This window comes from Hyperoodon ampullatus, assembly GCF_949752795.1.
Source record: "Hyperoodon ampullatus genome assembly, chromosome: X".
Classification (NCBI taxonomy): Eukaryota; Metazoa; Chordata; class Mammalia; order Artiodactyla; family Ziphiidae; genus Hyperoodon; species Hyperoodon ampullatus.
In genome coordinates, this window is record NC_136913.1 from 128,001,554 (window position 1) to 128,026,349 (window position 24,796).

Below are 24,796 nucleotides of genomic sequence, written 5' to 3' on the forward strand. Positions count from 1 at the left end.
AAAAATCAGTCTAAGTAGGTAGAAAGAGATAAGGTGTATGTTCCTGCAAAAGAGAGATGAGAAAATTTAAGGCATATACACCTGGCTCTGTGGACAGCACCTCTGGCAAGTTCAGTGAGAGTGATTATGCCTTCATCCTCAGGCTCTGGGGAGGAAAGGGCACAGGAGGCTCTGGAAGGGCCCTCCCCCCAAAACAGTACTCTCAAAACCCAGAACCTGGGGACTTCCCTGGTGGTGCAGGGGTTAAGAATCCGCCTGCCAATGCAGGGGACACGGGTTCGAGGCCTGGTCCGGGAAGATCCCACGTGCCATGGAGCAACTAAGCCTGTGCACCACAACTACTGAAGCCTGTGCACCACAACTACTGAAGCCCGTGCGCCTAGAGCCCGCGGTCTGCAAGAGAAGCCACCGCAGTGAGAAGCCCGCACCCTGGAACGAAGAGTAGCCCCCGCTCACCACAGCTAGAGAAAGCCCGTGCGCAGCAACGAAGACCCAACGCAGACAAAAATAAATTAATTAAATAAATAAATTAAAAAAAGAGAAAACTATCATGTTTGAAAAGCTACAGCAGCCCTTAGAAATGGAATACTAACATCTTGTGTAAGTCTTTGAAAAGGCTTAGACTGGGATTGAGAGAAATTTATCCTTCTGTCTCCCTTTGCCTGAAGTTGTCATTCTCTGCCTTTCACTTATAGTATAAGCTGGCTTTCTAAATGACTGCTGTGTTGCTGCATATACACTGTGTATCTGTCCAGCAGTGAGAGATCAACAGATCTCTGGTGATTCTGGGGAAATGATAACGAATTGCATGTTATTCTTAAAAAAAATGCCAACTCTGCCAAGTTTATTTTAGTCCTACTTTTGAATGATAACTAATAAGTGTCATTATCTTACACTCATTCTTATTATGAAGACTCTAGCTACCTAGAGTCCGGCCACACCCTGAGCCTGGACCTGGTCTAACGGCCCACCTCTTAGATGCCTTGCAGAGAGTAGACGCTCAATAAATGTTTTTAGAATGAATGAAATTAAAAGTAGATCATTCAAGATGTTGCTGGGGGGAGAAGCCAGTGAAGGTGTGTAAGTTTTATCACGTTGGTTTAGCTGACCTGGAGCTGAAGCAGCAAACTGGAGGTTAACCATAAAGCAATATCTCATGCTAGGAGGATATAGCATGTCATTCCATCCAGTAAAATGGCTCTGAAAAAGAAAAGACAAAAACAAACAAACAAACAAAAAAAACATGGCTGTCACATTATGAAAGCCAGGAGAATTGTTTCAAGCCAGTATATTTTATTTTTATTTATTTATTTGTCTTTATTGAATCATAGTTGATTTACAATGCTGTATTATTTTCAGGTGTACAGCAAAATGATTCAGTTATACATATATAAAACTGAATATATATATTCATATATATGTGTTTGTGTGTGTGTGTATATATATATATGTATATTCTTTTTCAGATTCTTTCCCCATATAGGTTATTACAAACTATTGAGTATAGTTCCCTGTGCTATACAGTAGGTCCTTGTTCATTATCTATTTTATATATATAATAGTGTGTATATGTTATTCCCGAATTCCTAATTTATCCCTCCCCCCACCTTTGCCCTTTGGTAACTGTAAGTTTGTTTTCTATGTCTGTGAGTCTGTTTCTGTTTTGTAAATAAGTTCATTTGTATCATTTTTTTAGATTCCACATGTAAGTTGATATCGTATGATATTTGTCTTTCTCTGTCTGACTTACTTCACTTAGCATGATAATTTCTAGGTCCATCCATGTTGCTGCAAATGGCATTATTTCATTCTTTTTTTTTTTTTTTCGGTACGTGGGCCTCTCACTGCTGTGGCCTCTCCCGTTGCGGAGCACAGGCTCCGGACGTGCAGGCCCAGCAGCCATGGCTCACGGGCCCAGCCGCTCCGCTGTATGCGGGATCCTCCTGGACCGGGGCACGAACCCGCGTCCCCTGCATCGGCAGGCGGACCCCCAACCACTGCGCCACCAGGGAAGCCCCTATTTCATTCTTTTTTATGGCTGAGTAGTATTCCATAAACAAAACAAAAAGACAACCTACCGAATGGGAGAAAATATTTGCAAATGATGCAACCGACAGTGGATTAATCTCTAAAGTATACAAACAGCTGCTCACACAGCTCAATATCAAAAAAACAAATAACCCAATCAAAAAATGGATAGAAGATCTAAATAGACATTTCTCCAAAGAAGACATACAGATGGCCAACAGGCACATGAAAAGATGCTCAGCATTGCTAATTATTAGAGAAATGCAAATCAAAACTACAGTGAGGTATCACCTCACACCAGTCAGAATGGCCATCTTGAAAAAATCTACAAACAATAAATGCTGGAGGGGGTGTTCAGAAAAGGGAACCCTCCTGCACTGTTGGTGGGAATGTACTGTAAATTGGTGCAGCCACTTTGGAGAACAGTATGGAGGTTCCTTAAAAAACCAGAAATATAGCTAACATTTGATCCAGCAATCCAACTACTGGGCATATACCTGGAGAAAACATGCACCCCAATGTTCCTTGCAGCACTGTTTACAATAACCAAGACATGGAACCAACCTAAATGTCCATCAACAGATGAATGGATAAAGAAGATGTGGGGTGTGTGTATGTGTGTGTGTGTGTGTGTGTGTGTGTGTGTGTGTGTGTGTATATATATAATGGAATAGTATTATATTTAATGGAATTATATTATATATATATACACACACACACACACAATCAAGCCAGTATATTTTAAATGATGGTCATTTGGATGTACTTAATGGTAAACTAGTTTGAAACAGAAGAGCTAGAAAGTCAAAAAAGGTAAGAAATGGCCTTTGAGAAACCTCAGATTCCTCTGATGCCTGATCTGGACTCTTGAGCAGAAGCCCTCCACCTAGGTTTCCTTTTTGCCCCTGATCTTTGCAAAACATTTCTCGATGACCAGTTCTTACATTTCTTACCCTTGAACTGGTATGAATATTGCCTTTACCAAAGAAGGCAATTTCAGTCTAACAGCATTTTCTAGTGGGGTGGCCAGTTTTCTGTTCTGATTGGTTCAACTAATTGAGACAAATGCCCTGATAAGGATCGATATTTACAAGGCAATCATCTGTTGGGGAGTCAAATTCCATTAGTTGCATGGGCTGTGGCCTCAGGTTGCTGTTGCCGAAATTTGCAGAACTCGATGGATCTGGTTGAATTCTGCCCAGTATATCAGTGTGGTGGTCTGTCCCCCTTTCGCAGCCTTTGGAGTAACTAGTCCAGAAGAAGTTGCATGGCTAGGTCCTGCATATGGCCATCCACATCCCATTACATTCAGTGGATGAAGTGGAATTGATTGCATCTGGCCATGGCAAGAAGATGAATAGATTGAATGAGCACATGCTGAAGCTGCGGGGTCACTGATCTCTGTGCTCCCTGATTCTAAATTAGAATTAGGCTCTTTTTTAGTGGAACCCTGGTTTGGGGGGCTGCCAGGAAAAAGGCAGCCAGTGTGAGCTGGACTTTTTGTGTGTACAGTCCAGGGGCCAATGGAGAAAATTTCCAGATTCCCTGAAACAACTGCCAACACTAAAGAGTTTTGAATAAAGCAGTCATTTATTTATTTGAAGGAATAATGCCAGGGTTTTACACCACGTCAGTGAAATCATAACTTGCTGTTAGAAACTTTTAAAAGATTTAGGCTTTTTTGTTTGTTTGTTTTCCTGGTGGATTGCATTTTGTGTTGGCTCATTGTTGGGAAGTCTTGTCTAATGTAACAGTTGATTTTATACTTCTTCCTTATCAGCACTTTCATAGAAATCAGAGATACAAGCTCGGGAGACTGTCTTAAGAGCATTCCAAACAGAAGAATATTCATTCAATTAAATGATACAGGGTTTTGAGACCGCTAGAGAGGTTTGGGAGGAGTGTTAGTGATCAAACCCAGGAAAGTCTATGGTTCCTCTGTTGTTGGACTTCCCAAGAGCCGAGCAAACAATCAGACAAATTGGGCTGTTAGCCACCTCACTGTGAGACAGCAGGCTCCCCTCGTGCCTAGCACTTCCCCACCGTCCCTGAGAACAGGATCAATTTCCTTAACCAGTTTGGTCAGCCATGTTTATATGTCACGTAAAAAACCCCACTGCTCCATTTTCAGTTTTGCATCTTCTCATCAATATCACTGACTTTACAGAGATAAAGAATATAATCACATGATTGTGTAAGGCAGTGCACTTGGTCCACTACCCCACCCCTACCCCTGCCTTTCTAGGAATACCTTTCCCAGTACCCTAGCCAGGGGCTATCTCGCCTTTTAGATATGGGCCACTCACTGCCTTCTAAAGCAGTAGGCTCTGTGGTTGGAAAGCTCACACAACTGGAAATTCTTTCTTAGTTTGAGCTAAAATTGGTTCCCTAATAGCATCTACCCATAGGGCTAGTCCTAACCTCTTGGTCTACAAAGCAGGTCCCAAATCTCTTCCGTGTGACAACCCTTCGGGTATCTGAATGCACCTCTCAGACCTTCCCTGAGCCTCCCTTTTCCATAGACTAAACTTTCCCCGTTCTCTTAAAGGACATTTATAAATGTTGTGGTAACCGTCCCTTTTAAGAGATTCCAATGCCCCTGCTGAAATGGGGCATCCAGGTGGCACACTCTGTTTCAGATGTGGTCTGTCTCATACAATGTACTGTTATTGTACAGCCAACTGTTGCCTTCCACATTCTGGGCATCATGCTTACCTAAATATCACCTGAGCTGACATTGGTTCTTTTGGCTGCCAAATCCCTCAAATTTACTTAGGGGTCAACTAAAATCTTTGGGTTTGTAGCCCATGAATTACAGCTAAGTCAGGTGGTCTTTCTCATTTTGCAATTTCACACTTGGTTTGTAGAATATAATTGCAGTTTTCATTTACCTCTTAAAATTCATCTTATTGGCTTCAGGCCAGTTTTGCAAGATCTTTCTGAGTTTTGAATCCTCACAGTTTAGTGTCACCTGCAGTTTTGATATGCAGACATTCTATATGTTTGTTCTTAAGTTATTGATTGAATGACATGTTTCTGAAAGCATTTGTTTCAACCAGGGGGCTCAGTAAAACGTGAGCCATTATTATTATTATTATTCACACACAGACACACAGACACACACGTATGTGCACAGACACTGCTCCCCTCACCTTCACCATGAAGCTTTTCCCAACGCCTCACACAGAGAACTCCTCCCTGACACCTTAGTGTGTCAAGCAGAGCGAGCTCTTCACTGGAAGGAACTTGACTTTTTATGCTTTCTGGATCCTGGTGACTGGTACATAATAGTACAAGTTAGTAGAACAAAATGCAGGGAATCCATCAAAGGGACTTCACCTCTTTGTACCTGTTTCCTCATCTGTCCAACAAGTATGATGCTAATCCCTGCCTCTTTAGTTTGTGGTACAGAAAGTCCAAGAGTGCCTGACTAAGTGCCTGACAGACTGTAATCAGTTGGTAAATCTTGATATTATTCTTATTCATAATATGATAATTCACACATAGAAACTTCAGAAACTAATGATAATATCTCATATTAGCCAGTTATGATGGACTAGGCACTGGAGACAGGTGAATAAGACAAGGCTTGGGACAACATACTAGATACTTGAAATAACAGCCAGCTCTGTGTTTGATGAGTATGGGATGCATTTGAGATCAGCAGAATCTGGAATTCAGACTGTGTTCTGCCCCTCAGCGTGTGGGGCACCCCATTTCTGTTTCTCAGTTGGGCAAAGCAGGGCTGCCCACAGGTTCTTTTGGCTTTGCTCAAGTCCTAGTCCTGGAGGATATGCTTGGAAAATAATCGCTGGTGGAAAAGGGCCTTTTCTGATTTTTCTGGGTTTGACTAGGGAGTCTTCAGATCACAGGAGTGTAAGCATCTGCCCCATTGTCAGAAATTGTGTCGAATGCTCTATTGCTTGTGAAATACTGCAAAATAAAACAGCATTGCTAACTTGGTCCTTTCTCCACAAAACACATTAGTCAGCCTCATGAAGGGGGGACACATCTAGTGTCGTGGAATGAGTGTGCACCATGGACCCAATCCCCAGTGATCGCTTACGGCCAGTGTGAGGCCCTACCTCTTGCAGCCTCCACTACGTCGACTACCCAGTGGGGAGATGAATCCCTGCTTTGTCTCTCTCGGGGAGGATCAAAGGAGCCCAGAGATGAAGGAGTTTCAGACCAATATCGTGTGTGTGTGTGTGTGTGTGTGTGTGTAATTTTGGGGGTTAGCGGAGCAGTGATGCTTGTGTTGAGTACAGGTGTTCAGCCCTGGAGCCTGTTGCCAAAGTCTTGGCAACATTTTGGAGCAGGTGCTGATCCCCACCTGATGAACAGGAAGAGGATTAGTACGGGTGGATCAGGGTGTGTGCGTGTTCTTATCTTGGGAGTAGAAAGAACATAAAAACAGATTAATATCTTTCAAGTGTGAGTGAAAAGAATAACAGTCAAAAACCCGCTGTGAGCTTCGTGCACGTTCCAGGTCTAACTCATTTTGAGAAGTGGAAGAGCTTGCACCCAGGTTCTTTGCTGAAGACAGTCTTGCAGGAAATTATCTTCCTTTCAGCTGCCCCCTCCCTATCTTAATCAAATGCATTGGTGGTGCCACGGAGCCAGCTTGCTGCTTCATGAAATCTCACGTTCTCAAATACAGAGACTCAGCTGTCATTGAAAATGTGACAGTGTACGAATCAATAGCTTCGTGTGGATTGGCCAGCAGGGCAGTGCACTCCGACAGTAACTCAAGATCATCCCATTCTGCCGCCCAATAAATACAGCAGGCCTGGGGGAGAAGGTACACTTTCGAGAAGCGATTCATCCATCCAGGTGTCTGAAACACCTTTGAGTAAACCCAGAGGCACACCTCTAAAAGCCAGTGATGGAAAGGGATGGATAATGAAGCCTCTCATTGATCGAGGCATGCTCCTTGGTTGCTGAAGAGACAGTACGCCTATCCCAGGCTGGGGCTTACTGCCCTTTGGTTGACTCTGGCTCAATAGGACCTGTGTCTTTTAAATCAGTGGTCCCCAACTTTTTGGCACCAGGGACCGGTTTCCTGGAAGACAATTTTTCCACGGATGGGATGTGGGGGATGGTTCAGGTGATACTGCGAGTGACGGGGAGCGGCAGGTGAAGCTTTGCTCACTCACCCGCCGCTCCCCTCCTGCTGGGCGGCCCGGTTTCTAACAGGCCACGGACAAGTACCAGTCTGCGGGCCAGGGGTTGGAGACCGCGGTTTTAAATGATGGGACTAATATTGGAGAAGACCAGCCTTACTCAGGAAAAACTATATGAAATTTAAAAGAAATCATTGAGTATTTTAAAGACACAGAGTATCTGGAAATTCAGCTTTAAACTGTTGTCGCGTAGAGTTACTTTGGGCCAGTTTTGATGAAGACATATGTAGCATTTGTCACAAACGTTATCAACTGCGTACAAATGCACAACTCGAAAACACTTGGAAATAGTCTATCTCTTAAGTAGGTTAAGCATCCCCTCTAAATCTTGTATGCATTTTTAATGTACTTACAGCCTCTTTTTAAATAGCGCCAGGTAGAATAATCTGTGTCAGGGCTCCTCTGAACCGTACTTACAAATTCTGCTGCAGCAGTGCCACTGTGAATGAATCTGTGAAGTATCTCGTTGCATTACAGCTCTGCATACATCAAAGACTCTTTCTGAACTGGATAATTATAGAAGGGGAAAAAAACATGTTTCAGTGCTACCTGAGAGTTATTAATATTACCTTTGAAATGACTAATTATGTTACCCATAAAGACTGGGAACAAGTATTATGTAACTGGCTCATTAAAAAGGCCTTTCATAAACTTTGATCCCCTCCACCCCACCCTCCAAGCTCTCCTTCATTTCCATCATTACATTGATTTTTAGGTTTAATATTTATATACCAAAATGTTTGATGAATCCAGCACAGGCTGGCACCCTCCTGCTTCACAAACTTTGTCATTTCTCTGAGGCTGGGATGTTGAGCATGTGATTTAATTATCCTCACTCTTCAGGTAAAGCACATTGGCCACGAGCCCTAAGACTCAAGCAAGATTTGAACAGCACCTCTTTTCAAAAGGAGCGTTTGAAAGACCTGAGAAGGTGCCCCTGCTGATAGCAGAGAGTGGGTGCCAGAGGGGCTTTTCCAACGTTAAGACTTGAACTCACAAACACACTGTGTCAACAGCGCGGCTGCAGTCTTGTCACTAACTGTTAGGCTACATCAAGAGAAATGACTATCAGAGCATCCAGAACGGGGGTGGTGATGGTGCTGCCGTCCCCTGAGCTGGCAGATCACACCTGAAACAGGATACCACGAGTTAGAGGAGCCCCAGGCAATGCGGAGTCCCTCCTGGGATCACCTGAGATAGTTGACAAAACGCAGAACTCAAGCATTAGAAGAAAAGTAGAAGGTTCTTGATCAATGAGTGAACAAGCCACCAATGTGTCCTCCTGGTGAAAAGACAGCACCAGGGGATATGGCTGCTGTCTCCCAACAGCTTCTCAGGCGAAAGAAGAGGTGATGAGTTCTGTGCAGCTTCAAAATATGATCCAGAGATAGAAACTCCCGGGAGAGAGGCTTTTAGCTCACAGCCAGGAAGAATAGTGTGATCAGGCTGTCTCAACACGGGACAGGCTGCTTTGAGCGGTAGTGAGCTCACTGTCACCGGCAATGTGCAATTGGATGTGGGATGGCCCTTTGTCTCGCAGATAGGCTTCAAGCACCAGTGTGGAGCAGGGGAATGGACCGAATGTTCCCCTGAAAAAGAGTAGGCCAATTAAGTCAGTAAGTATTTAGAAAGGGCCTACCATGTTTAGTGCCAAGAAGGTGTTTCATTTTTCAAAGTACCTGCAAATAAAGTTGCTTTGTTTTTCCTCACCAGGAGATGACCCATCCCTGGCCTACTCCTCTCACTGCCATGCAGACTTCTGGAAACTCTGAGCAGAGCACATTTTCCATCCCAGGACAGGTCAGTTATCTTCCTTGCTCCATTTTCCTTGATCTGATGTCCGTTATACCAATCTTCCCGTTGGATTCTTAAAAATAGGAATGGCCTTGGTGTTCTAAGCGCCATAAAATGTAGACTCTCTCGTGTCCCTCGGGATGTTAATACAAATAGCATTTTATTGAAAGAGCATCTTTAAGAGAATGTCCACCAGACTCTGGCATGCGAATCCTAATGCCTAGAGCACCGCCACTGGCCAAGCTACTGTGCCCAGAGCTCGTGGACTGGAGAGAGGAGTGAACTCATCCCTTAAGAAAGACCCAGTAGATGGTGGAACAACATCCAAGATTGTTTTTAATTAAAAAACCCTGTACTCTTCAGTCTAATGAATCAGTTTTCACTTTTGTGTATCACTTGTAATCCTCGTTCACAAGCAGGCAGATCTTCACACTCCAACACACCATATTGACAGAACTTTTTTCTTACAGTTCTAATCAACTGTTTCATATATTTTTTTTCCTCACTTGCTCTCAGTAAGAATTGTTTCTCACCATCAGTTTTTAAAATGCCTGAGTAAACATGGATATTCTAATAACACACTTTAAAAGAAAAAAATAATGTCTTCCTTCTTTTCTTCCTTCCTTCCATCCAATTAACCATCTATCCACCCATCCACCCATCCATCCATCCATCCATCCATCCACCCATTCATCCACCCATCCATCCATTCATCCACCCATCTACTCATCCATCCATCCATCCATCCATCCATCCATCCATCCATCCATCCATCCACACCCATCCATCCATCCATCCATCCATCCATCCATCCACCCATCCACCCATCCACCCATCCACCCATCCATCCACCCACCCATCCATCCACCCATCCATCCACCCATCCATCCATCCATCCACCCATCCAGCCAGCCATCCACCCATTCGTCCATTTATTCAAAAACTACTTACTGAGGACATATGATAGTCTTAAAATTAGGGATGAAGAAAAACACAAAACGACAGAACAATGTAGCACATGTCTTCATAGAGAATAAAAGGCCCAAGAAGGATCTAACACTCCCTGGGGGCATTGACGAAGTGCTCAGAGGTGGCAGCATCTGGAGGCTGCTTACAACTTTGACAGGTGGAGAAGGGCCCCAGAGAAGAACACTCCATGCAGAACAGGGTGGCAAAGGCACCCAAATGGATATGAGGGATGTAGACTATTACGGTCTCGAGTGGCTGGATCCTGGTTTGTGTGATGGGGAGCAGAGAGACACAAACCCCAGGCAAATAAGTGCATCTCTGGGAATGGCCTTGAATGCCAGCCAAGGAGTTTGGACTTTATTTGTAAGAGAAACCCAATCACATCCTTTAGTTTTCAGAGTCATCGTTTTGAGAGTAACACTGGCCTAAACTGTGTTTAATTATCCCTTCCCACCTTTGAAAGGGGTCAGAACTATGAGCAGCCACCCCCTCTGTCCCTGTCCTGGGCTGTGTCATTCCTTCCTGGAGCCCCACTCTCCCTTGTCAGACATCCCTGGGCTTGGTATCCTTCTCCCTGGCATCTCAGCCAAGGGATCAACTCATCTGTTTTGGGCACTGAATCCAGCACTTGTACAGCGATTGCAGTGCTTTTAGCTGTGTTCTCCAATTTCGGAGACAATTCGTGCAAGTCGCAATTTTGACATTTGCAAGTGTTTACAATAGAACTGGTTGTTGAAATCGGCTTTTGTAGTAAGTGCACAATTTGGAATCAGGCCTGATTTGCATTTTCTGCCAATTATCTGTGCTACCATCAGCCACATGATAAAGGTAGAAGCAAGTGGGATAAAATGGTGAAACCAGGATGGCTACCCACCCACTCTTTTGTTTTGCTTGATTCCTGCCAAAATGTTGGTTTGAAAGAAAAAAGTACATTTTAAATAACAATAATATTAACAATGCATATAATGCTTCCATGTGCCTCGCCAGGTTCTAAGCACTTAATACATAGTAAATAATTGAATCCTCACTACCACTCCAAGAGGTCGGTAATTTGACTATCCCTAACTTACAGAGGAGGAAACTAAGGTGCAGAGTCAAGTAATATGCTCAGAATCACTCAGCTAATAAACGAGTGAACCAGTCTTCAGATCCAGGTGTTCTGGTGATGTTTTGTCACACCGATTTGCAGATGCTCCAGTTCAAATTCCATCTTCCAAAACGTGGGTGTCTCCAGCGAATACATGTACCTGGGGTGCTGGCCCTTTCCTCAGTGCTTGCACCAGGACTAGGTGACACCACCCTCTCAGAAAGCATCCGTTTCTTCCATTCACAAGAGAGCTTGCATGGCGGAGAGGGCCAGCACCCCAGGTATACAAGCCCAAACTTGCCCTATACAATTGTAATGCAATCTCTTTAAAATAATAACAAGTAGAAATATTGGTATATCATTAAGGACCTGCAAATGGTTAACTCCTCATTTATTTGGCACTCGGGAAAATGAGGTGATCTGGATAATTGAAATTCTTGGATAACCAAAGGTTATCCTGCCATAGGAATCATGTAATAGGAATCATTTTGAAATGTAATTAATATTTTCCTGACTTCCTATAAAAATTATCCTGAACATGCTTTAGCCTTTCTTGATCACTTAGACATTATTGTGAGCATCAGTTATTGTAGAGTGCTGTAATATTATACCATGCTGTAATTGTGTCCTCGGGAGCTATTGAGATGGCTAGGAATGCTTGCCTCTCTATTGAATGGCCATAGACTCTTGTGCTTTTTAAGTTCTGACTTTGCTGTGTCATTTTCTTTGGCCCCCTGTGCTGTCGGTTTTCACGTCTCAATTTTCCTAGTGGCTGTGCCTCTAGAAGTGTTTCCCCTTTCTCACCATCTATGATTTGCTAACGGGTGGGAATCAAATGGCCAAGCTTGTTAGGGTCTAATGTCAAAAGTCAGTTGTCTAGCAGCGAGGGGAAGAAGGCTTTGAGCAGCAAACTACGTGGACTTGGTGACAGCCCTTTAGTTGAGAGGCCTTTTCCATCTCTTGTGGAGTTTATGGTCGTCTTCTGGAGTAGTAATCATGCCAGAAGATAAGTCTCTTGGGCAACAGAACCATGCTAAATCAATTGGAAAGTTCACTTTTGATTCAAACACAGCATCATTGTTCTTGCTTACTTCTCTTAAAGATAAATTATGCTGTGATGTTATTTTTATTCCATACGGTGGCAAGATTAGCCTTAAAGAGTAGATTACTTGCAGCAGATTGATATAACTAATTCTTCTTTTTAAAATTTTTTTATTGAACTGTAGTTGATTTACAATGTTGTGTTAGTTTCAGGTGTATAGCAAAGTGATTCAGTTATACATACGTGTGTGTGTATGTGTGTGTGTGTGTATATATATATATATATATATATATATATATATATATATGTTCTTGATGTAATGAATTCTTGTATTTACTTGAATTCATTGTCTCCAGTTTTGGAACACTTGCTTTGCCGTTGAAGTTTTCTCCTCCATCTGCGAGGAGCTGTGCATGCCCTGTACATCAAGGCAGAGCTTCTGCCTGCAAGTTGTGTCAGGATCCATACAGGTGTCCACGCTCCCAGAGAGCCTGATGTGTTCAAATCCGGATTTCTCAAAACACTGAATGAACTGTCTTGAGGGTGACTTTCAAATAAAATTTAAATCCCTTTAGATAATTCGTTCCACTTGCATAGTTCAAATTGCTTCCTGTACTTCACCAACTTTGTGATGAAGTTTTAAGAACATGTCTCTTGTGAAAATAAGATACATCTATTGCATATGTGTCACCATCAAGGTAGAAAATTGGAGTTGTTTCTATAAAATAGAACAACTGAGCAAATCTATTAATTACCGTGTTATTTACACTTCTACAAAAACCACAGTTGCTTGTTTGTTTGAACCGAGTCCCCTTTACTTCCACAGGGGTGTCATTGCCTAGCTAAGTGACAAATTATACACTTGAATATCACAGATATGGGTCATTTGTTCCCATGTTGCACACATTTCCAGATAGATACCAGTCTTACGTGTAATTCTGATAAAATGGCAATTATGGCCGTGTTGTAGCTGGTTTGGCTGGCAAATGTTTATCCTTCAAACAGAGCTGCAGACAGTAGCCTAATTAATGGAATTCTTAACAGTGGTTTCCCATTGGCCAACATTAGTCAAGTTATATCTTCAGCAATAACAAATAGATCTTTTGTTTCTCTTGTATCATTTAACTAATGTTTGTATTGTATGTGTTCTTCCTTATAGGAATCCCAGCATCTGACCCCAGGATTCGCCTTACAAAGTAGGTGTTTTGAAAAAATCCTTCTTGATCCAAGCATCTCCTCTCCTCCCCCACTTCCTTCTCCTTCCTACCTAATGTCATGAAAACATAGAATAACAACAATAATAAAAAGTCACATTGTGATGCATCCAATTGGTTTCTTTTTTCTCCCATCTGTTATTCATGGCAGGATTCTGTGAAAGAGTATAACTGGAAGGGCTGCATGTTCAAGACCCGTTTCATTCAGAAAGATCATTTGACAGTAGAAAACATGGATGGTAAATGTCTGTGCGTTTTCTTTTCAGAGTGGAGCGACCCGACCAGCAGAGCTTCTACAAAGTGAGTACCGTTCAAGTCGTAAGTACTCAGGTTTCTGAAACACGCTTCTTCGGGAGCATTTCGCAAGGAAAAGGTGCTTCAGTGCTGCGCGAATCTTGTTCTCTCTCCTGCTCCTTGAAAACAGGAACCTTGCCTCATGATAACATGGGGTGTGGTTAGAGGGGAGAATGAGATTTCCCACGATAGGCAAGTTACAGTCAAAATGAATGAATCACCACTAGGCTCTCTAATGGTGTAGAAGATACAGGCTGGGTCAATACCTGGGACACCAAAACAACTGTGATTCTTGAGTAGTTGTTGGAACATCGTGTAACTTCAGCCACAGACATCGTTATATGTAATATTCAGCCACCACCAATTAGTATGGAGAAAGGACCCGCCTAAGCAGCCGTGCTCGGACATGAGAGGTTGGATGGATTGCTCTGGCCAGTCAGCCCGGGACCTTGCTGTTTGCAGGTCATCTGTTGACTGTATATTAAAGATAAGAGCACCCAGAAAGAGGTGGAATAAGCGATTACGTGATGCTAGGTTGAAGTTCAGAAGCCAGGGCCCTGCAATTCACTCCTCACTCTCTTCCTTTTTTATTAATGTTCACTGAAGGAGGGATATGGAGAAACCAATTTCCTCAGATTAACCGTTGTAGATTTTGTAATAGCCATTTGTCCAAGAGAGTATCAAGGGAGTAGTTCTCTCACAACTTCTTTCATTCTTAATAATAGAAAATGGAAGCTGACTTTTCTGTGTGAGTAATAGTCACATACTTGAAATTTTTCAAAATGAAATAATTTATGACATTCGAGTGGCCTCATGGCACACTTGAAGTGAATTGCTCACCTTTTGGAAGATCACGAATAATTGCATAAAACAACTGGGAGTGACTCCCAAAGAGACCGAGGCTCTGGGAAAGTCAATGGTATTTCCACATTCTTGGTTCTGTTTAGTGGCAAAGCCCCCAAAGCCCTGACCCCATCACCAGACCTCTTATTTGGTTTTCTGGCCTGATCTGTGCCTTCTAATTCAAGGTTCCATTTCAACAGCCAAGAATCCTCCATTTAAAGAATCGAGGGGAAAAAAAAGAGACAAGAGGAAAATAAAACTATAACCTTGATTTAAGGACCAAATTATATGGAAACGTGGAAAGCAAAATCATCTTTGATATTGTTCATTTCACCTTTTCCAGGAATCATTTTGAATTGCCCTCCGCCTTGTTACCCTAGTAACAATAGACCTTATTCTCCTTACCTCCACTCCTAACTTGCCCCACTCTTATTACTAAGCCAGTAAACTTCACACACATACACACACACAGTTGAGCATTCAGGAAATCAATGCAGGTTTCCAAATATGAAAACACATAAAAATATTTTTCCATTGCAAAATGATCCCACTCCTAAAGCAAGAGTATCAGGCTCCTGCTGTGAAATATGCTGATTTCCATATAGACCGTAAAATGCAATATTTCAATAGTTTGTAACTAACAGAAATAAACTTGTCAATTGTGGTTTATAGCTAGAGGCTGCATTTCTAGAGAACAGCACTTCATAGCACAGGGTATATAGTGCATTCAGTAGGACTGAGGTTCTCTATAGGAGGCATCCGTAAAACTGGAAGATACTGAGTCTGTTTTATGAGTGAACTGCTCTCTTTTTAGCTGCCTGATCCAAAGTCCAGGCATTGTTCATCAGACTTCAGCTGGAATAAATTCCCTTCTTGTGGTAGGGTATAGGTTTAACACAGGGCAGGTCAGAGTTATAACAATTATTTTTACTTTTAGCTTCCAAATTATTATCAACTTAGCCATTCCAGTCATTCTCGCATATTTCACTATGGTGTGCTTTTTAAGTCAGCTTCTAGGATTTTCCATCTGGCAGGGCAATCCTCTAGGCAACTAAGAACATCCTGAGTGTAGACAGACTGCTGGTGGCTAGAGCTTGGTGGGAAGCAGCCCCAAGTCAGCCCTGCTGCAGGAGAGACACCCTTCCAATGCTTGTGAATGTCCTGGGCAAGCTCCTAACCCTCACTGCAGTAGAGAGAGACGGGAGTCTTGTAAATCAGAATCCCTTAATTACTGGGCCACTTTATTTGTTTGCCTCATCTTGGCCTCGTTTCCCTGGATAACAAAATGCAGATCTTCCATTTGGGCCTGGATTGTTTATAAGAACTGCACGCCCAGGCACCAGGTCTGAAAAACACTGGTGCAGGAGTCCCTGAGTGCAAGCTGGGAACCAGCCAGGCTCTGTGCTCCTGGCTCAGCAGGATCACTGACCTTTGGAGAATGGGAGCTTTTCTCGCTCAGCATATACTCCATTGACACACAGTGCTTTTTATGGGGTGTCCATCTAAATGGTGACATCCTACCTGCTCCAGCTGACTGCCCAGGAGGCCAGAGCATGGGACTGCGGGAATTTCAAGATCTGGGCTTGAGCCTCTGCTCCATGACAGTGATGGTATTGGGGGAAAGCACTGACCTAGGATTCAGAGGGTGTGAGTTTAAATCATGGGGGAATTTATTTTTATTTCAGAGTATAGAGATAGAGTCCCTTGAGGGAAATGAAGCAAAGTAATGAGCAGATTGTATACGCATACAGGTATATATGCAAACACTTGTCACAATTAAAATGTAAATAGCTATACTCTTTAGTAGTTAAACTCAAGGTCAAAGTGCATTTGACTTTAACCCTTAATAATTTCTGGAGGAAAGAAGACCCGGCACGTGTTGTTTCCCTCAGCCTGCATGAGTCTGAGTTGTATTATAGTCTTGGAACAGGCCTCACCCAGGTCTTCTAAATGCAATGGAGTTTCAAGCCTCCTTCAAAAATGGTCTTTCTCTGGGCTTCCCTGGTGGCGCAGTGGTTGAGAGTCCGCCTGCCGATGCAGGGGACACGGGTTCGTGCCCCGGTCCGGGAAGATCCCACATGCCGCGCAGCGGCTGGGCCCGTGAGCCATGGCCGCTGAGCCTGCGCGTCTGGAGCCTGTGCTCTGCAACGGGAGAGGCCACAACATTGAGAGGCCCGCGTACCGCAAAAAAAAAAAAAAAAAAAGTCTCTCTCCCCAAAAAGAGAGTGGGGCATGGGCTGTCGAAGGTCAAGTTGTATTTCTCATGCTGTGCAGTTGTGTATTTGTACAGTAATATCATGTTCGTTCTGCCTCTGAAGCACCCATTTATTTCAATTGGAAGATTCAGGGATTGAATGGACACCCCAGACATTGGGTTACCTTCTAGTTTCTTCATGAAATCATTAAGGAACAATGGAGGAGAAAACAGAAACTAAATCCAAAGAACTTGGATTTTCCTCATTGGGTCGGATGGCTTCATCTAGCTGGTTATGACATCTTGTCCATTACTTGTCAATACAGTGGCTTTACCAAAATACATGACTCTGTTGGTCTTTTATGAGCTTTCCTGAATAGGGACAGATCAGATGCTTCCTGAGAAGCATTTTCAGACAGCAACCATGAGCTCAAGGGTTTCCATCGAGTCAGTCCTTGCTAGCTAGTCCTAGCTAGTTTTGTGAGGACAATTGAGAAAATGGCAGTTCCAGATATGCAGTTCCTTTGTCATCCTCGGCTGTTTGCATTTAGACTCTGTCGGCTGGAAATCATCCAGACCCCCTTTTAATCAAGTAGCTCCTGTGTTTTAGGGCATGCTGTTGAAAATTCCTGGATAATTTCCATAAAAGCTCAACATAAAGGCAGATGTAGCCATAGGCTGTTGTTTCCTTGCCATAATACCCGTTCCTCCACCTACGGTATTAGGTGCGGGTCTGAAACCATCACAGCCATGGACCCAGAGAGCTGACAAAAGGCCTGACAAAGACAGTCTAGTTGTGGCCAGTTTACCTGTGGGTGACAGGTAGTCATGCCACACGGACAAATGCTTGAATGTAGCACTAGTTAGGAGGAAAGGACATTATACTCTCACAGGAATGGCGGACACCTGTGACAATAATCATTGTGCTGTTGGGTCGTGCGCAAGGCTAGGTGCCAGGTCCCATGCCAGGTACTCATATACATCACCCCATTATACTTAGCAGCCACCCTGGAGGGGCTCAAAATTATTCCCATTTTACAGATGAGAAAAGCAGAGCTAGAATATTGTCCCTCCTTATGAAGTATACACAGTCCAGTGGGAGGACAAATTGACTGTTTATCTCGAATGGACATGTTGGCTATGAGTACACAGAAGGGCCGAGTCAGTTACACTGCTCTTCATGGGAAAGCTTGAATGCACAAAGCCCTCTCTTTTCCCACCGGGCTGTCCCTTCTCACGGTATCTGATGGGGTCGGGGCACAGCCTTCAAATAGACTTGAAGAACTGAAGTCGATGGGAAGCAGTCCCACAAGAAATTATACCTCTCTGTTTTAGATGATTCAAAACCTGGTCAAAATTGCTTGATTTAACTGAAAGATCATTATCTCTAAACTTGTATTGATGTGGTATGAAGATTTCATTACCACAGGGAATAGAAAGGGTATGAGAATGTTTTCTGGTTTGCTATGACCAGTAACAAGCGTTACATCATTTCTTAGACGAATTTTGAAACAATTTTTTTTTTACCAAAAAACCCCAAGAAATGAAAAACACATTCATGAAAATCCTGACTATCTTTCTACCAAAATTTTCATCATTGAAAATATTTGCTTTGAGAATCTGATTTGAGATTTGAGAAAGAACTCCCACCTCTAGCAATTTCATATATTCTTTCCTAAGTAGATGTCTGGTCTGCTACACACTTTCTGTAGCAAAGTAACTGTGTAACGAGGCAGGGGGAAAAAATGACTGTTATTTTCATGATCAGATTAATTCTTAATCAGAATACATGATTTGGTACTTGGAACTCAGAAATACTACTAATCAGTTTGAGGCTTACAAAAGCCAAACTAAACTCTCCCAATAAACTGAGAATCTTGGTGACTGTCACTGGTTGCAGCCATTCCGGCTTTCAAACTGAGACGTATGCCAACTCTTGCTTTTAACCTGTCTTGTATGCCCTGCATCGTAGAGCTTGCCAACTTTTCCTAAGGACTTAATATATTTTTGGAAGTTCTCCACTGCATCAGGGACAGCCACCTGGGAGCAGAGAAAACAAAATTTGGCAGCCTGTTCAAGCTGTGAATTAAAGGTAATTCACAGTTTGAAATGAATCAGCATGAGGTCCTTAAGAAGAGTAATCAGACATCAAGAGGATTTTATTTTGAGGACTGTATATTGGCTAATGTGACAACAAGCAATATTGGCATTTAGAATGTTCGTGTCAAGAAGCACTGAAGCTGCTGGTGCTTGACGGGCACCAAGGCTGAAAACTGGGCCTCCTTTGACGGGAGCTTTGGATTTTCGCTTTCATTACAAAAGCTGCAAACATAGCGTTTGTGCTCAGGGAGCATAAATCTTGAAAGATCAGGTTTGATTTTTGTGTCTTTGTTCATGTGCCCAAGATTTGTATGTTTCAGGTGGATTATGAGACACGTCTGTAATTAGAAACAAACATCTCTCTCTCTTTCTCTCAGGGAAAAGTCAAGTATCTCCTCTTTTTTACCTGATTTGCATCCATGTTTATATTCATTCATTCACGATTTCATTCCTTTCAGCAGAAAGGGGTTGAGCCCCTACTGTGTATATATCTCTGAGCGAGGCAGGGTGGTACCTCAGGGTGGAACACTGTGCATCCTCCCCTCAGGGAACTCACAGGTTACTGAGGATTAGACTTGCACGGATAACGCCAATACCTCAACTAACTCATAACTACTGAGTGCCTATGGCGTCCCAGGCGCTTTCTTTCTTTACAGGCCCAAAGGAGTCAGCCGTATTATATTCTACAGCAGCAGAAACCAAAACTCAGAGATACTGAGTGAGTCACCCAAAGGGCCACAGTAACAAAACCACAGCCGGATAGACTCCAGAGCACATGCTCTTAACCCGCATTAAAGCCATCCCATGGGCCGTTTGGAGAGGGCCTTCCCAATTTGAATTCAGGTGTGATCTTGCCCTGGTATCAGACCAAAGTAGACTGACCCCAGGGGAGGCCCAAATGGTCCCTGTCATTTTGGTTTTGATCAGGGAAAGGATTGGATCTGAACACTGTCTTGAGTCAGGCCTCTCGTACACAGCACGCGCTGATGGGCGCTGATAGGTACTCTGTAGGCAGCCACCGGTCCAGCCTCAGCTCAGGGCCTGCAGCCAGATGGTGTAACCATGCCTGTAAGATGCTTCCTTTGGTGAGGTGCAAAGATCCAAGCCTGTAAGGGACTTTACCACCCCTCAAAATCCCCTTGAGGGTGAGTTCGGTGGCCTGTGATGGGAGCAGCATCCAGAAATCTCCATTTTGCCATATTAAAGTAAAAAGAAGAGAACTGGTATTTGGGTCTGTTTTTAGGACAGGTTTGTCCATTACTTTTCATGCTTACCAATGTGGAAATTGCTTTATATTATTGGAAAGTTGCTTTATTTTATTGATATATCCTCATGGCAGGATAATTTTTAAAAATCATTCCCAACGTTATCAACCAGTGGCCTTATTTCTAAGTTCTCCTCGAGATTTTGAACAGTAAATGGTACTGAAGCAAATAACGCTGGTGGAAGTTGCTGAAGTTAATAAGCAAGAGACCAAAGTAAAAATAATTCCAGCTGTATAATTGAGCATAATGTTTTGATCACACACACACATGCATGCACATCCTCTGTCTCCCAGAATATCAGACCCCTCTAACGCATCTGATCTAATGAGATGCACACTCTTTTTTCAGTCACTAGATTCTATAATGCTATGACCAGGGCTACTTTTCATGTGCCCAGCAACTGATAATCTTATAGCACTTTCACACAATGTATTAGCCTCATGTGAGTGTCGCAGCAATCCTGTTAGATAGCCAGGTGCAAAGAAGCCAGGCTTGTGGGGGGGGAAGATATTTACCAAAGTCCCCCAGCTAGGGAGTGGCGGAGCTGGGCCTGGAAGCGAGGACTCTGCACTTCCATCAGAACGTGCTGCCTTGTCCCCATGTTCCCTAGATGGCTGCAGGGCCAGAACTCATCAATCAGAGCCCTGACAAGTCTTCCAGGCCCAGATGAAGAAAATATAGCAGCAGTGCAGAAAGCCCCATGGATCATTCCTAGAAATTAAAAAGAAACAAACACCTCCCCCCAAAAAAAACCCACCCAACTGAACCTGGAATAGATGAGAAGGAATATTCACCACTTAGCTTCTGAGCTATTCATTCTGCTTTTCCATCCTATCAAGCATTTCACAAATAGCCAGATACTTTGCCCCAGTTATGTTATTGGGAACGTTGTGTTTAAATGGTCTGCTCTTGATACCTTCTCAGAGCTGCGAAAAGCCCTTCCGTTTTGCTGATGAGTGGGGAGCAGTGTTGGTAGAACACGGCAGATGCTTGCACGATTACAGTAGTAAAGTCAGTTGAAAAATTTGACAGATGCCTTTCTTTGTGGTTCATCTGTCCACTGTAATATGAGGACCAGGAAAGGAAAAGGTCTCAAAGCTATTTGGTTGACATCTTCAAATATGCTGCCTATATTGGGATGGAGCAGGGTGGGGTTGGAGTATGCCTTCTAAAACCCAAAGGAACAAAACTGTTTTTCTTTGCTACCCTGTGAGATCTTGGCATCCAAGTACAACCTGTAATACACTACTTGGTCCTTGGCAAAGTTTCCAGGGTGCCTGAGAGAGCGATGAGGGGGAAGAGGGCATAGAAGGTCATGATTTACCGAGCCACCAACTTACAATTCTGCCACCACCACTGCCTAATTTCAGGAGTGACCTCATTTCTGCATAAGTTGCCCACTTTTTAAAAATCCCAGATGGACAGCTCAATGTTATAACTCTGTGGGATATTTCTAGATTTTCAAGAGAAAAATCCAAAAAAGTACCTAATGCTTATAGTATCTAGAAATTGTCTAGTATATCTAGAAATTGAGAGGGTCGTTCTATATCTCTCCAAAGTCATTTTCATATATCATGTAGTAGAGACAGAAGGGTAGCAGACTAACTGCATGTGAGCTATGTGCCTGGGTCATTACAGTCACCACTTACAGGGACTGTCTGGGGGCCAGGCACAGGGGCAAACATTTCACAAGCATTAGCTGTTTCATCCTCATAGCATCTCTGAGGCGGGATGTCCTCATCATCACCAGTCCCAGGATTGTCCTCTCAAAGGTTCAGAGAGGGCACCTAGCAAATACCCCAAACACCCATGGCCGGACAGCCAGTGCCACTGATGACGCAGGAACCGGGCCTGCCTGGAGTTCTCTGCACTGTGCCTTTGCTCAGCTTCACTCATTTCCTTACCTGCCATCCTCACAACCCCTCTGTAGGATGAAACTGGTCTTATGGAGAAGGAAATGGCATCTCAGAGCCTTTCAATTAGTGGCTCAGGATTACACAGCCAGTTATGGAAGGAGACGGACTTTCACTCTAGGATTCTTGGATTACAAAAGTTGAACTTTTCTTTCTGATACCTTATCTGCCACACCCCTATAAAGTTTCAACTGAACAATTATGAATTAAGTACAGAGACAGATAATCCTCTTCTAGTTCTACGACATTTTCCATTTCCACACAGAGCGTTATCTTCATTACATTCAGGCTTGACTCAGTTCTGGGAGCCAGGAGAAGGGAGGGACCTCAGCTGCCAGGTGGCTCCAATCCCAGCTCCCTCACTTCCTGCTGTGTGACTTGATGAAGTCACCTGGCGTTTTCTGAGCCTTTGTTTCAACAGATATAACATGGAGAAGCGCTATCGCTCAGACTCTGTTGTGAAATGCGCCGCCATCGGATGGGCTCCTGAATGGGCTTGGACGTCCATCATTTGCATTGTTCTCTCCCCATGTTAGCAGTGAGGAAAGTCGTGCTCAGGTGGCTTAAGCGCAGGCCCCAGGCTCACACAACTCACTGTTGCAAGGCTCAGTTCCACTTCTTGACTCCTAGTTAAGTGCTCTTTTTGCTAGTATCTGCCATTACTTCTCACAAGTGTTGTGTCGATGTGGTTTGAATCAGAGGATCAACTCCCAATGCCGAGATCAGTGGACTGAAAGCCAGTCGCTATGGGGGCCACTCCTCTCCTGCTTAGATTAGACATCCCCAGCATGCTTCTGGATGTTCCACCGTGTTGAGAAGAGTGAGTCCATTCTCCTACCCACCTACCCACCCACAAGGGATCACTATTTGATTCAGTGATAGTTTGAGCATTTGCAGAAGAATTTGAACAGTTAAAAAAATCAAATATGTTTTACAATCTCACTGTCTTAGAGAATGGAATTTGGGGGTTAGGTCCACCCTTTATCTTCATGCTTTTCGGGGGGAGCTGTCTCTCTTACTCTGAGGTTGAAGAGGACCTGAAGCCAGTGACCTGTCTTGACCTTTACAACGGGATTAAAATTCCAGGTTGCTACTGTGGTAACCACACCTTGAAAATTAGATCCTGACACTCACTGAGAAATCTAAAAGTTCACCGCTGCCATGAACTTTGAAGATACGTTGCTTACAATTTCAGTGACAGCCTCTTGATTAAAATAATCTGCCTTTCTGTCTGCTAGAAAGAGTTTGTATGTGTGTGTGTGTGTGTGTGTGTGTGTTTTGGGGGGCGGTGCTAAAAGATTATATCTTGATGGATTTTTTAAACATAAAAAAATGGTTGTGGTTTGAAGCAAAGTGGTTTTCTGCATGAAATTTAAATCAACTTCAGCTCAATTTATAGTATTCAGAGAGAGCTGTGATATTCAGGGTGGCAGGAAGCCAAGAGACACAGAAAAGATGTAAAGACACTCAGAGAAGATACTTCTGGGGGTCCTTCCCAGACAAACCTCAGTGACCCATGGTCCAAATGGCAGCCACTTTGAAACCACAGATTGCTGGGCCCAGGTTCTGCTCAGGAGGGAAATGCAGAGCAGACACACGACAGGCTTGCAGATCGAGAGGGCAGGCAGCCACTGATTTGCCCAGTGGCATAAAGAGCTGGAAGTCATATTCATGCTCCTAAAGCCAGGGCAATAGGAACCAAGCAATAGAGGGCATCTCACCTCTGAAAAAGATGAGGGATTGAGGCATTTGAAATTCCAGGGATTCTCCATCCTTCCTTCCTTTTGTATTTCTCTCTCAAGACAGCAGTTCATGGTGAGTCTGGCTTTATAATTAGTTGTGAGCTATGCCTGTGGTTCCAGGATTTTTAAAATTTTGATTGGGCTTTTGTTTTGTTTTGTTTTTTGACATGCTGCAACAGGATTGGAATGTGTGTTTCTTAGGCAACACATTAAAAAATACCTCTGTAACTCTCTGAAAGGAGCAGTTTCACACCAGAAGTGATGATCTCACTCTGAGAAAGCTGGCAGACTCTTTCCCATGCAACAGAGAGCAAATATTAAACCAGTTGGACAATATCAGGTAGTTATAGGAGGGAGGGATACGGAGCAACAGGAACTCTCAGCCTGCACAGAGGGGCAGCTCTGCCTGAGGACCTGAGGGGAGCTTGCCTCTCGTGTCACTTGAGGGTCTCTTCAGTCTGCTTTGGTCAGTCTGTGTGCTGAGGAGACTGGGACAGTGATGACCAAATTGCGATATTCCTCCAAACCCAAGGAATGCTTGGGAAAGCCCAACAAATACCACCAGTCTTATACTCCAGAGGGTTCTAGAACCTCAGGTAGCACCTTTGGCTCTACTGACATAATAGGCTCACAAATCTGAGAGCTCCTTAGGGAGAAGTGTGGTATGGATTCGCCTGTGTTTCCTTAGCAACTAGTACAGGACCTGCTACACAGTAGATAACCAGAAATTGTTATCGAGTGAATGATACGTAGTAAAATAAGGATCCAGAAGGTGTCGGTTATTCTGAATTAATAATAATAACATTTTTAAAAATGTTTATTTTGTTTATTTATTTTGGCTGCATTGGGTCTTTGTTGCTGTGCGCAAGCTTTTCTCTGGTTACAGTGAGCAGGGGCTACTCTTCGTTGTGGTGCGCAGGCTTCTCATGACAGTGGCTTCTCTTCTTGCGGAAAATGGGCTTCAGTAGTTGTGGCTCGCAGGCTCTACAGCACAGGCTCAGTAGTTGTGGCAGATGAGCTTAGTGGCTCTGTGGCATGTGGGATCTTCCCGGACCAGGGCTCAAACCCGTGTCCCCTGCATTGGCAGGCGGATTATTAACCACTGTGCCACCAAGGAAGCCCTCTTAC

General features: G+C 43.5%; 1 protein-coding gene across 3 annotated transcripts in view; it reads left to right on the forward strand.

The window, feature by feature from the left end:
• The window catches only part of AFF2 (ALF transcription elongation factor 2), a gene marked incomplete at both ends in the record, with an annotated part of 497,311 nt that overhangs the window by 322,491 nt on the left and 150,024 nt on the right, over positions 1-24,796 (forward strand). For 2 of the 3 annotated variants that reach the window (XM_079727720.1, XM_079727721.1), the window contains 2 exons: positions 13,263-13,299; positions 13,584-13,617. In XM_079727720.1, coding sequence (XP_079583846.1) covers positions 13,263-13,299; positions 13,584-13,617 — 71 coding nt within the window. Of the gene's footprint in view, positions 1-8,924; positions 9,012-13,262; positions 13,300-13,583; positions 13,618-24,796 lie in introns of all 3 variants that reach the window. The other variant, XM_079727719.1, reaches the window with a different exon arrangement.